Source organism: Entelurus aequoreus, linkage group LG02 (genome assembly GCF_033978785.1).
Source record: "Entelurus aequoreus isolate RoL-2023_Sb linkage group LG02, RoL_Eaeq_v1.1, whole genome shotgun sequence".
In the NCBI taxonomy this organism is placed as follows: domain Eukaryota; kingdom Metazoa; phylum Chordata; class Actinopteri; order Syngnathiformes; family Syngnathidae; genus Entelurus; species Entelurus aequoreus.
The window spans coordinates 14,425,379-14,439,412 of record NC_084732.1 but is presented as its reverse complement, the minus strand read 5'-3'; the positions used below and the strand labels follow the sequence as shown (position 1 = coordinate 14,439,412).

General features: G+C 40.2%; 2 protein-coding genes across 2 annotated transcripts in view; one reads left to right on the top strand and one right to left on the bottom strand.

Annotated features, from left to right (window-relative positions):
* LOC133641835 (A disintegrin and metalloproteinase with thrombospondin motifs 17-like) overlaps positions 1–13,624 on the bottom strand; it is a 47,338-nt gene extending 33,714 nt beyond the window's left edge. The window contains exons 1-5 of the mRNA XM_062035895.1: positions 13,504–13,624; positions 7,989–8,152; positions 7,825–7,908; positions 7,579–7,730; positions 3,423–3,466 (exon numbers count right to left, since the gene is read on the bottom strand). Coding sequence (XP_061891879.1) covers positions 3,423–3,466; positions 7,579–7,730; positions 7,825–7,908; positions 7,989–8,152; positions 13,504–13,624 — 565 coding nt within the window. The remainder of the gene's footprint in view (positions 1–3,422; positions 3,467–7,578; positions 7,731–7,824; positions 7,909–7,988; positions 8,153–13,503) is intronic.
* A 14-nt stretch (positions 13,625–13,638) lies between these two features.
* Positions 13,639–14,034, top strand: part of LOC133641829 (G patch domain-containing protein 1-like) — a 20,181-nt gene continuing 19,785 nt past the window's right edge. The window contains exon 1 of the mRNA XM_062035881.1: positions 13,639–13,680. Coding sequence (XP_061891865.1) covers positions 13,639–13,680 — 42 coding nt within the window. The remainder of the gene's footprint in view (positions 13,681–14,034) is intronic.

The following is a 14,034-nucleotide window of genomic DNA, read 5'->3' as shown; positions in this document are numbered from 1 at the left end:
GATACTTCTCCTGTTGCCTTATTTGTATTTGACTTTATTAAATGTTTGAGTAGAATTTTATTAAACAAAACCAGTTTTCTTTTAAGTAATATGGAAATTTATCACAGCTGTTGATCTCTTATATGGAGGAATGTACAGTAGTTGATCATAGAATTGGCATGCGAGCACCCTTTGAGAAAAAGAGAGGAAAAATAACAAAAAAAAGGAAAATATATATCGGCACAAAGTGCTGACACGCAAGTCCCGAAAGAAAATGTTTAAAATCAAGACAAAATTTCCTGCAATTGGGTGCATTTCTACACTAAATTTTACCTTTAGACTTATTCTCATCTGCCAAACTTTTTTTGTTGGCTTTTAGACTCATGTAATGTACCCCAATTTGTTTTTTTAGTATTTTACTAACATTATTATCATTGAAAATATAATTTACAATTATATAACATGCATGCAAGGAACTCAGAAAAGATTGGCAATTCTATTTTACAGCCAGCAGGCACAAGACATTAAAACAACGTTGAGAACTTGTTGAATTAGTCAGTCTACCCCAGGGCAGTTATGGCTACAAATGTAGCTTACCACCACCACTGTGAAGCACTTTGACTGTCTAGAAAAGTGCTACCGGTATATAAATCTATCATCCATCCATCCATCCATCTTCTTCCGCTTATCCGAGGTCGGGTTATCCATTGTTATTATTATTATTAATTAGGTCGTTGAGCAACTCAAACACAACGTTGAAATAACATGCTTTTTGACGACGTTTAATCAATGCTGGTTTCTGACGTTGATGTGACCATTGAATTTTTTTCATTTCCCAACCAATAATCCACAACACAATTACAACGTTGAAACAACATGCTTTTTGACTATGTTTATTCAATGTCAGGTTGTGACGTTGATTTGACCATTGAAATTTGGTAATTTCCCCAACCAACAAGGTGGATCCAACATTGGACATCAGCGTAGTCTCAATTTATAATTATAACTATTTTGCGACGTTGTTTAAAAGTCACTTTTAAAGAACATGTACAGTATATATAATCAACGTTGTAATAGATTTCCTGTGTTGTGACCTCTGTTTACATCCGTCGTGTTAAAAAATTAATTTTCTTGCGGGCTACAAATAAACACTCTCGAACTACAGCTGGTTTGGAATTAATAGTGTTGGGATTGTAATCATCCAAATATGTTCTACAATTTAGCGCGGCATTTAGGCAAGAGGAAAAGTGAGTACCGTATTTTCGGCCCATAGGGCGCACCGGATTATATGGCGCACTGCCGATGAGCGGGTCTATTCCTGTCTTTTTTATACAAAATGTGCACCGGATTATAGGGCGCATTAAAAGGGTCATACTATGATTTTTTTCTAAATGAAAAACACTTCATTGTGGTCTACATAACATGTAATGGTGGTTCCTTGGTCAAAATGTTGCATAGATTATTTTTTTACAGACCATCTTCAAGTCACTTTCTGACAGTCGCTTCAGGATGCGCCGTTTTGTGGGCGGTCTTATTTACGTGGCTCACCTTCGGCAGCGTCTTCTCCCCGTCATCTTTGTTGTAGCGGTGTAGCGTGCAAGGACGGGAGTGGAAGAAGTGTCAAAAGATGGAGCTAACTGTTTTAATGACATTCAGACTTTACTTACAGTAAATCAATAACGGAGCAGCATCTCCTCATCCGAGGCTCACTAGTGGAAATGTGTGAAAAACCGTACGACCGGAACTCTCTAATAACTAAAGTTCCTTGGGTGAATAATGTAAACTCACTACACTGGTAGCTTTTAGCGCTTCCACAGTGAGATATAAGTTAGAACTTTACGCTGCTTTATATTAGAAATGGCAACAGCGGAGGATGAATGCCCCATAACAAGAAGATAGAGAAAACAAAGAAGCTTATCGACTACGGCATTGACACGGACTACAGTGGGGGGCGTGCGCACATTTTCAGGACTTATGCAGATCTCAAATACACATCAGCAAGTACCATAAGGTAAGAAAAGTTGGTTTTGCATAATATTGTGAAACAAAACGCCAGATAATATGTCTGCTAATGTGCTATTTTGCAGTCCTTATATACACACCATAGTAATACTTGTATCTCTGACTACGGTTGCCATAATGGGCCGACAATCCATTAAGCGGTGCGACTTAAAAGTCATACTAAAGCATATTAAAAGATTTTTGAGCGCCGTGTCTAATGTTCTTTATTTTCAATGGAACATTTAAAGTCTTGGTGTTGTTTACTGGCATCATTTCGTAGTCTACACGTATCTCCTATGTGTGACTACCATGTACTGGTCACACTTATCATTACACCACGTACCAAATAAAATTGCTTCGAGGTCGGTAAGCACAACCACAATTATTCCGTACATTAGGCGCATTTTTGAGAAAAATTCACGGATTTTAAGTGCGTCTTATAGTCCGTATAGTTCGATACTGCGGTGTGTTTACATAATTCACCCACAGAACTTTTGTTATTGTGAGTTTTGGTCGGACAGGTTTTCAGGGGACACATTTCCAGTGTTGTGTTTTGCGCTGAGAAGCCACGGAGGTTGAGTTACTGCTCGATTGTTGATAAGAAAACTAAGTTAGCTACATCTATTGACACTCCTCCTTCGATTACACGATACAATGTTTCATCAAATAAACGCGGAATTGATATTTGAATGTTTAAAAACGCAGATTTCTGAGAATGGAGAATGGAATCTGAATCGAATAGTTACTCCCAAGAACCAAATGGACTTGTGTGGCGCACAAAGATTCACAGCCCTAATGATGACATCAAGGTAGCGTGTCCACAAAGGAAAACCTCCATCATTTTCGTCCACCTGTCCTCAGAAAAGGTGTCTGTCCGAATTATTTTTGCATACTTTTGTGAGTTTTGGCCTCTTGCCTACACGCAAACATATACTTTTGCATGCTTATGAATTATTTTCAAATGCAAACGGGTATGATAAGTCGTCGTCGATATCCTGTCTCGTCACATCTTTTTAATCAAATATGAGACCCCAGTCGGAAGAATGAGAGACGACTCTTCATCCCCACTGATTGGTGCCAAGTCCCCATCGGACATTCCTCATCGTCCTCCTTCCTTTATTGTCACGTGCACGCTCTCATGCACTGTGCGCGCAGGAATGTACGCATCCTAAAATGCCGACACGGACAAACACTGAGACACTCGTAGAACATTGGGGCCAACACACACATTCCACACTTGTACACGCCAGGCACTTCCCAAAGCCAAACCCGAATATCTTAGCCAAGGAGTCCAGTTGGAAGGTCCTGGAATGTTCTTCCCTCCTCAGACACAACAACCACCAAGAAACAATAAAATCTGACATTCCCTGACTTGCCCAGCAACAGAATTTTTGGGCCCTCCGAGGAAGATGATTATAATAATAAAAAAAGATGAAACTTACCCACAGTGTCGCAGGGCTCCTCCTTGTGGACACAGAAGTCTGTCCTGAAACAAAAGAACCCTTTTAGAACTTTTTCAACGAAACCAAAACCTGTTCTCATGGACCAATGAAATACTTCCGTCAGTCATACAATTTGTTATTGTTATAGCCCAGGCCTGGGGAATTATTTAGACTCGGGGGGGCCAAATTTAGAGAAAAAAATGTGTCTGTGGGGCCGGTATATCTATTTTTAGGAACACTAATACAAAACCTCACGATAATGTCTGATTGAAAGCTAAAAACTTTATGACAGACTGCCTTAAAAACGGAATGGAATTTTAAATTTTTTTACTGAATGAGACACCCAGAATGTACATGAAAATAAAGAATTTACATTAACTATGAACGATAAAACACTGAATATTTACACCGTATGAACGTCACACCACCTCTCCGTCGACATATTTTACAATCAAGCAAAACGCAATAAAAATGCAACAAACACAGTGAAATATGAACGCGAAGGGTAAAAAATAAACCCACCTACAATCTCATACATCTGATATATCACTAAGTCAAATCAAATCCACTTTATTTATGAAGCACATTTAAAATTTACCACAGGGGTAGCCAAAGTGCTGTACAATGGGCAGGTTAAAAGATAACACAAGAGAAACGAGCAAGCACACCGCAACACAAACAGAGCACGATAAAAAATATATAAATAAAACATAAAAACAGGTTCACAGCAGGTGCATTGTGGGACGCCAAAGCAGGATGGAGATCACTCAGTGTTAAAAGCCATGGAATAAAAGTATGTTTTTCTTTAGAACTTTGTTGTAAAAATCTCCTTCCGCGTCTGTCCCTGACACGTGCATTTCAGGCTGGTCGCTTTGGAAACACTCTGTGGAAACGCTCCCCACCCACCCTGCTTGGTGCCTCGTCTGAGCTGCTGTGACTTAGATCACCAAAGTAACTAGTATATTATGCAAAAGTGCAGATTCCAATCATTGAAATACTTTGTATAGTTCAAGACTTACGGTAATTTCGTAATTTTCAAAACATCACTGCACATCATAATGGCAGCTACAGTTTACATCTTAAATATCTATAACAATTATTTGGGGATGTCCGGCGGGCCAGATTGAAAAGCTTAACCGGCCGCATTAATTTGCCCAGGTCTGTTATAGCCAGACCTGTGTGTTTACTTCCTTACCTGACTGTTTTGGATACAACTGTTGCCTTCCTCAGAGGTTGTCACGTGACGTCATCGTCAATAAGTAAGCTAGCTAGATGATGCTAACTATGCTAACTATGTCATCATCACGTGACAACCTCTGAGGAAGGCAACAGTTGTAGCCAAAACCGTCAGGTACGGAAGTAAACACACAGGTCTAGGTATGAGAATAACAAATTGCATAATTTCTTGAAGACCTAATGAACTTCTTTGGATTACTTCTGTCAGTACTCTTCAATAAGTTACTGAAAAATGAAAGCATGTGCTGGGCCATTTTGATATTTTTCCACTTTAAAACCAACACAATATTTAGATTTATTTTAACCCTTTGGGTGCCTCAAGTTTGTTGAACGTTAAAGGTCCCAAGGACCCAAACTTTTTTTTTACTGTGAACATTTAAATCTGTAGACCAGTGATTCTCAAACTGGGGTATGTGTACCACTAGCGCAGGTGTGTTAAAACTACGGCCCCTGGGGCAAATGCGGCCTGCCGGCGTCTTTAATTTGGCCCGCGAGACCGGCAGAAGTTCAATAAGCAAACATGCCAGGCATGACTACATTTAATAATTTGACGGTCTCACAGGTGACATTTTGTCGCCATCCTGTAAATTTCACAAGTAACACAAGTCAGTGACCATAATGTGTACTTTCTTGAAATCACCATCACAACATGTACCTATATGACCCAATCCAAAACAACCTTTCCGAGTCATGGCAAAAAAAATAAAAAATTCAACCAGCACAAAAATTCAACAGACATGGTCACACATGACACAACCTGCTCATTGAACTTTGTGGATATTACAAAAAAAAGCCCCACCGCCATAACATTTTTTAAATTACACCCATTTCAATCAATTGCAAGGCATGATGGGAAACATGCAAACACTCTCTCCATGTTTGACTTTTAGCTGCTTGGTATTTCTGATTGATTACAAAGCTTTAAAGAGGTCGTCACGGACGTAAACGAGGTAGAAATTGAACTTTCACATACTCTGAATATTCCAGAAAACATGTATAGTTGCTGCATTTTCCACAACATAAACATAGATGCATGGATGCAATAGGTGTGCAGTAAATGAGTGTTTCCATGGTGACAGCCGTTAGTAAACACAACATTTTGATTTAAAGGCCTACTGAAATGAAATGTTTTTATTGAAACGGGGATAGCAGATCCATTCTGTGTCATACTTGATCATTTCGCGATATTGCCATATTTTTGCTGAAAGGATTTAGTAGAGAACATCGACGATAAAGTTTGCAACTTTTGGTCGCTGATAAAAAAAAGCCTTGCCTGTACCGGAAGTAGCGTGACGTCACAGGTTGAAGGGCTCCTCGCATTTCCCCATTGTTTACACCAGCAGCGAGAGCGATTCGGACCGAGAAAGCGACGATTACCCCATTAATTTGAGCAAGAGTGCAGTGCAGGACGTATCTTTTTTCGCTCTGACCGTAACTTAGGTAAAAGGGCTCATTGGATTCCACACTTTCTCCTTTTTCTAATGTGGATCACGGAGTTGTATTTTAAACCACCTCGGATACTATATCCTCTTGAAAATGAGAGTCGAGAACGCGAAATCGACATTCACAGTGACTTTTATCTCCACGACAATACATCGGTGAAGCACTTTAGCTACGGAGCTAACGTGATAGCATCGTGCTTAAATGCAGATAGAAACAAAAGAAATAAGCCCCTGACTGGAAGGATAGACAGAAGATCAACAATACTACTATCAGGAGACACCGAACCAAACACTGGACCTGTAACTACACGGTTAATGCTGTGCCGCCTGTCAAAGCCTAGCAATGCTGTTGCTAACGACGCCATTGAAGCTAACTTAGCTACGGGACCTCGTCAGAGCTATGATAAAAACATTAGCGCTCCACCTACGCCAGCCCTCATCTGCTCATCAACACCCGTGCTCACCTGCGTTCCAACGATCGACGGCGCGACGAAGGACTTCACCCGATCATCGATGCGGTCGGCGGCTAGCGTCGGATAGCGCGTCTGCTATCCCACTAAGTCCTCCTGGTTGTGTTGCTGCAGCCAGCCGCTAATACACCGATCCCACCTACAGCTTTCTTCTTTGCAGTCTCCATTGTTCATTAAACAAATTGCAAAAGATTCACCAACACAGATGTCCAGAATACTGTGGAATTTTGCGATGAAAACAGAGCTGTTTGTATTGTGATACAATGTGTCCGAATACTTCCGTTTCAACCATTGACGTCCCGCGCAAACGTCATCATACATAGACGTTTTCAACCGGAAGTTCCCCGGGAAATTTAAAATTCCACTTTATAAGTTAACCCGGCCGTATTGACATGTGTTGCAATGTTAAGATTTCATCATTGATGTATAAACTATCAAACTGCGTGGTCGATAGTAGTGGGTTTCAGTAGGCCTTTAAATAGGGCGGCCTACGCCACTTTTGCACTTGTTATCAATTGTACACACAGTCTTAGTAGATCACCCCCCAACATAGTGTGCAGTCTTTCATACTCTTAACACTGCATCTTGAAACGTGACAAAAAACACTTAAAACTTTGCAATTTTTGACCCTGGAATGGAACATTCTTTGTTTACATGCGAAACATTGTTCCAGAGCGTGACCAAACGCGAGGGAGTGTCACGTCAGCGGAAGTAACGTGGATGTGTCGTGCGACAAGAGGCGGGGCTTAGGATGAAGACAAAGATAAGCGGGAATATCAATGAGCGGCCATGTGACCAACAAGTCTTTGTTGTGTGCAGCGAGTGAGAGCATCAGAGGAGGAAGAGGCGAAGTTCTCATTTAAGTGCGAAAACAGTCACCCTGCTGCAAACACACACACACACACACACACACACACACACACACACACACCATCTGTGGACCAGGCTGTGTGTGTGTGTGTGTGTAGTTTTGCATGACTGAGGCGCGAACATGCAGAAACAGCCCACCTGGTGACCAGCACTGCCGTGTCCACAGGCGGGACGTCTTCAGCGGGAAGGTGGTTGGTTCCGAGGTAGCGCGGACCTCCGAACTCCTGATGCTGCCAGTGGCAGAAGCTCTCCAGGGACCGCTCGCCATGGTGGCTCACCTTCAGCTTCTCCTGCGGGACACGTGAGGAAGGAGGGTTCTAATGGTTCCCCCACATTTTCCTTTTTAAACACCCATCTGCCCAGGAGGTCAGAGGTGAGACTCACGGGGCGGGTGTGAAGCAGAACCAGCTTGGTGACCTGAATGTTGATCCTGACGCCCAGACTCTGGTGCTGGAACATGTTGTACACCTGACACGCAACAACGTGGAGGAGGAAGATGTTGGTACGGTGGTTTTCCTTCTTTCGGGGTACCGGGGTGGCACTCTCACCATGTTCATGACGGTCAACAAGAACCTCTTTGCGGCCTCAGCGCCATGGTAACGGACCATGTCCACGTCGGCCACCACCAGCGTCTCCACGGTGTACGCTTCCTGCAGTCCGATGACGTTCCTCTTCCCCCGGTTTTCCTGGCCGACCTTTGACCTCTTCTTCCCTGCAAAACCACACATCACCTCGTCAGCTGTGCCGTAAAGATGGCCGACACGATATGATAGCCCTACATGTCAGGGCCGAGTATGCTTGCTTCGACTAGATAACATTGGTGTCCAAACCTTTAACCCTGAGAAAAAAATTTAATCATGCGGGGGCCATTTTTAAAATTGTATTTTCAAAACCAATACGATATATAGACTTTTTTTTAACTTTTAGAGCGCGCTTCAAATTTGGTCCCGGGGACCCAGAAAGGTCTCATAAAAGGTCATAATTTTTTTTTTTAAATAGGTCATATATTAATTATATATATGGGACGAGAGGTAGAAAATGGATGGATTTTATATATACCGTATTTTCCGGACCATAGGGCGCGCCGGATTATAAGGCGCACTGCCGATTAATGGTCTATTTTCATATATAAGGCGCACTGCCGATTAATGGTCTATTGTCATATATAAGGCGCTCCGGATTATAGGGCGCGTTAAAGGGTTCATATTATTTTTTTTTTTTTTCATAATTGAAAACACTTCCTTGTGGTCTACATCAGTGGTCCCCAACCTTTTTGTAACTGCGGACCGGTCAACGCTTGAAAATGTGTCCCACGGACCGGGGAAGGGGGGGGAGGGGGGCGAATGAGTGTGAATGAGTATATATGGGGGAGGGAGGTTTTTTGGGTTGCTGCACTAATTGTAAGTGTATCTTGTGTTTATGTTGATTTAATTAAAAAATATATATACAGGGTTTCCCACACATTCATTTATTTGTGGCGGCCCGCCACAAAAGAATTACGTCCGCCACAAATAAAAAATAAAAAATTAAAAAAAAAAACATTTTAATTTTTTTTTTTGCTCTCTCCAGCTTCTCAGGCAAATCATATAGTTGATGTAGACGCCCATATCGGCCGTTCAGATTTACTTTACAAAAGAGAAGTGTAGGATACTTCTCTAGTTGCCTTATTTGTATTTGACTTTATTAAATGTATTTATATTACAAACACAACATGTATATATAACAAAGGGTGCAAACTCTGCAGGCAGTAGGAAACACATGGTTAACTGTAGGGAGTAAAACTGATGGCAGTCTAATGTTCAAGATTTTTGGAGCTCTTTGTTCAGTGGATCAGATGTTTGATGAAGCTCTGTGTCTATCTACCACCACTACTGTTTTCTGTTTATTTGTTACTGACTGTGGCAGGACAACTCTGCCTCTGTTTCACTTTATGTTGCTGGTAAATAATATGGTTGTAGTAGTAGGCTAAAGTTAAATTATTTAGTATGCACTAATTAAAGGGGCAGAGCTTTGAGACATTTTAGCTTTTATATTTTATAAGATATATTTTTTGTAAGAACCACAATTAATAAATATATTTCAGTGAATAACTTATTGTTCAAATCTGTATATAAATATGTACATAAAGTGTTGTAATTATATTGTAAAATGGATGGATGGATGGATGGACGTTTAAAACAAAACTGTTATAATTAATTAGTAAGTATACATTTTTTGAGCCTTTTTAGAGAAAATCAAATCATTGTAGTAAATTATGCAAATTACTCAATGATGTCATGGTGACCACGCCCATAGCAACGCCCCCACCGCCACAGGTATCTTGGCAGTTTATGGGAAACACTGATATACTGTATATATATATATATATATATATATATATATATATATATATATATATATATATATATATATATATACACTACCGCGGCCCGGTAGTTGGGGACCACTGGTCTACATAACATGTAATGGTGGTTCTTTGGTCAAAATGTTGCATAGATTATGTTTTACAGATTATCTTCAAGCCGCTTTCTAAAAGTCACTTCAGGATGCGCCGTTTTGTGGGCAGTCTTATTTACGTCCCGTCATCTTTGTTGTAGCGGTGTAGCGTGCAAGGACGGGAGTGGAAGAAGTGTCAAAAGATGGAGCTAACTGGTTTAATGACATTCAGACTTTACTTAAATCAATAACGGAGCAGCGTCTCCTCATCCGCCGGAAATGTGTCCCGTGAAAAACCGTCCGACCGGAACTCTCTAATAACTAAAGTTCCTTGGGTGAATTATGTAAACTCATGTATGTTTTAGCGCTTTCATTGCAGATATAAGTAAGAACTTTACACTACTTTAAATTAGAAATGGCAACAGCGGAGGATGAAAGTCCCATAACAAGAAGATAGAGAAAAAGAAGAAACTTATCGACTACGGTGTCGGCACGGACTACAAAGGCGCGCAATTTTTATTAGGACTTATGTAGATCCCAAATACAGATCAGCAGGTACCAGAAGGTAAGAAAAGTTGCTTTTGCATAATATTGCGAAACAAAACACCAAATAATATGTCTTACCTTATACACACACCATGATAATACTTGTATGTTGAAGCACAGTACAATCCATCAAGCGGTGTGGCTTCAGAGCTGACCAAAGTCGTACTAAAACATTTTGATAGATTTTTGAGCGCCGTGAATAATGTTCTATATTTTCAATGGAACATATAAAATGTTGGTGTTGTTTACTTGAGTCATATTGCAGTCTACACGTATCTCTTATGTGTGACTGCCATTATATTGCAGTCTACACGTATCTCTTATGTTTGACTGCCATCTACCGGTCACACTTCTCATTTCATCATGTACCAAATAAAATAGCTTTGAAGTTGGTAAGCAAAACTAGAACTATTCAGTACAGTGTTTCCCATAAACTGCCAAGATACCTGTGGCGGTGGGGGCGTGGCTATGGGCGTGGTCACCATGACATCATTGAGGAATTTGCATAATTCACTACAATGATATGATTTTCTCTAAAAAGGCTCAAAAAATGTATACTTACTAATTAATAATAACAGTTTTGGTTTAAACGTCCATCCATCCATCCATCCATCCATCCATCCATTTTACAATATAATTACAACACTTTATGTACATATTTATATACAGATTCGAACAATAAGTTATTCACTGAAATATATTTATTAATTGGGGTTCTTACAAAAAATATATCTTATAAAATATAAAAGCTAAAATGTCTCTTAAAGCTCTGCCCCTTTAATTAGTGCATACTAAATAATTTAACTTTAGCCTACTACTACAACCATATTATTTACCAGCAACATAAAGTGAAACAGAGGCAGAGGTGTCCTGCCACAGTCAGTAACAAATAAACAGAAAACAGTAGTGGTCAAATACAAATAAGACAACAAGAGAAGTATCCTACACTTCTCTTTTGTAAAGTAAATCTGAACAGCCTATATGGGCATCTACATCAACTATATGATTTGCCTGAGAATCTGGACAGGACAAAAAAATAAAAATTAAAAATAAAAAAATATTTGTGGCGGACGTAATTCTTTCGTGGCGGGCCCCCACAAATAAATGAATGTGTGGGAAACACTGCAGTACATTAGGCGCTTAGGGTTATAAGGCGATTTTTTAAAGGCGACACTGTCTATTTTTGAGAAAACATTTTTTTTTAAGTGCGCCTTAGTCAGGAAAATACGGTATATTTTTAACACTTAAAGGGTAACTGCACCATTTTGGAATTTTGCCTATCGTTCACAATCATTATGAGAGACAAGAAAAGCTGTCTTTTTTGGGGGGTGGGTGGGTTTAAAGATGATAAAAAAAACACACTTGGAAGATGCCGCTAATTGGAGTTACCGTTGTAGCCTTCAAAGCCCTCTAAAACAAAAATTAAAAACTCTCCATCAAGGTTTTTATACACACTGCAAGTCTATATACAGTGTAATGTAGTAACAGACACCTTCATAACAATACGTAATATGTTCAATATTTACCGTATTTTGGTCATTTTAATCATTGCTGATTTCTTACGGGCATTGATTTCCGTTTCCACAGCAGCGCACGTCTGACTTCCGGCAACAAATGTGCGTTCCTACTCCCGGAATCATAAGCGAGTGTTTTCTAATCATGGCACATTTGGTAACAAACAACAAAGACGACTATTTTTGGACAAATTAGGATTCACAACCTTATCTTTTTGAAGCTGAATGTACTGAGGATGAACCGCTGCTTATAGAAGCGAGCACGAAAGAAGAGTGAGACGTTGGAGCAGACGGAAGCCGACAGAGTGAGGTGAAAGTAACTCAAAGCTGCAAAATATAGAAGTTGGAGCCACGCTATTTCGACAAAAATGGAGTGCTTACCCAAAAATAAACCAGAAAAACGTACAACTGTTCGAGTTAGTCACACTTTAAATTGATCATGACACACGCAGCACGTCATGCGTGTTATTACAACTACAGTACATCTGCTGTGTCGCTAGCTGTGCACAAACAAAACATGAAATGTGGGCTAATACTTTACAGATACTGTAATATGATGTTTTTCAGTCAGTACAGGTTGGTGTCCTATCGTAGTGTTATGCATTACAAACTCAAACGCGTTTCGTGCGGACGCAAAATCTAGCTTGTCTCTCTCGCTGTAGTTAGCTTTTACGGCTAATACTGAAACACGCCGATGTGTTACTACGCTAGAAAAGTGCTCTTACAATAACAATGTTGCTACAGTTTGTTTACTATACAGGCTACGGAACATAAATGAAGTATTGTTGGCGGTTTTTGAACGCATTTTTAAAGCGATTTAGCGGAAGATTTTATTGCTACCATTAGCTGCATTGCTAGCCACCGAGAACGAGCTGATGTTTACATGTTAGAATCCTTTTTGTCTTCTTATCTGTCGATTATAAATTGTTTTTTTCAGTGCTTTTTTTTTGTTTATTTGTTTAATTCCCTTTTTGCCACAGAATACTTTGTTTTGTTTATTGCAAACACAAAATATGCAATGTTTTCTCCCAAAAATATTTAAAAAGTGGAATATCTGATGCAAAGTAAATGGAGCCTTAAGTTAGTCAATAATTCATGACAACATTGATTTTAAATCTTTTTTTTTTCCAGCAATGACAGTTTTAAAGAAAAAAAACAGCCTGCACGGCAGCTTTCTGTTATTGTTTTTTTTTTCTCATTACATTTCACCTGTTTTCACTTTTATTAGTTTTTTGTAATAGTATTTTTAAATGGTAAATGGGTTGTACTTGTATAGCGCTTTTCTACCTTTTTAAGGAACTCAAAGCGCTTTCACACTATTTCCACATTCACACATACACACACTGATGGCGGGAGCTGCCATGCAAGGCGCTAACCAGGACCCATCAGGAGCAAGGGTGAAGTGTCTTGCTCAAGGACACAACGGACGTGACTAGGATGGTAGAAGGTGGGGATTGAACCAGTAACCCTCAGATTGCTGGCACAGCCACTCTCCCAACTTCGCCACGCCGTCCCCAAATGTTTAGAATGTGCTGTGGGCCACAAGAAAATGAGCTGCGGGCTGCACTTTGGACTCCTAGAACATCCTGGTCTTTGTTCAGTCCACAAAAGAGGCTCAAGGGAACCGAAGCCAGAACCAGCGGGTCCAGTAAGCGACCATCCAAAACGCTGACGGTCGTCTCATACATTTTATTCATCAACCATGGCCACTTCATTAGGGACACAAGATTATCATGACTGTCAGGTGCATGATGGATATGCTAATGAGGTGCCGCGTGTCCTCTGGCATGTTAATAAAGAGCTGAGCTGTTCTAGAAGCTTCTTAGCAACATGACCCACTTCCCCCGCAGTCTGAGGATGCTGTTTCTACTCAGGAAATCAAACTCGCAAGCATGCACGCCAACACTAACACCCCGAAGAAAAGACAACAAAGACACTTTTCCTTCCTCCCAGCTACTCTCTTGCACTCCTAATGAGCAAATATTCTCTGATTGGACAATGGTTTATATTTAGCATTGGCATCACGACACTCTGCCCACCTTTCAGATAAAAAAGAATAAATATGCCGCATTCAAACCTGATTATTTTTCACTAATTC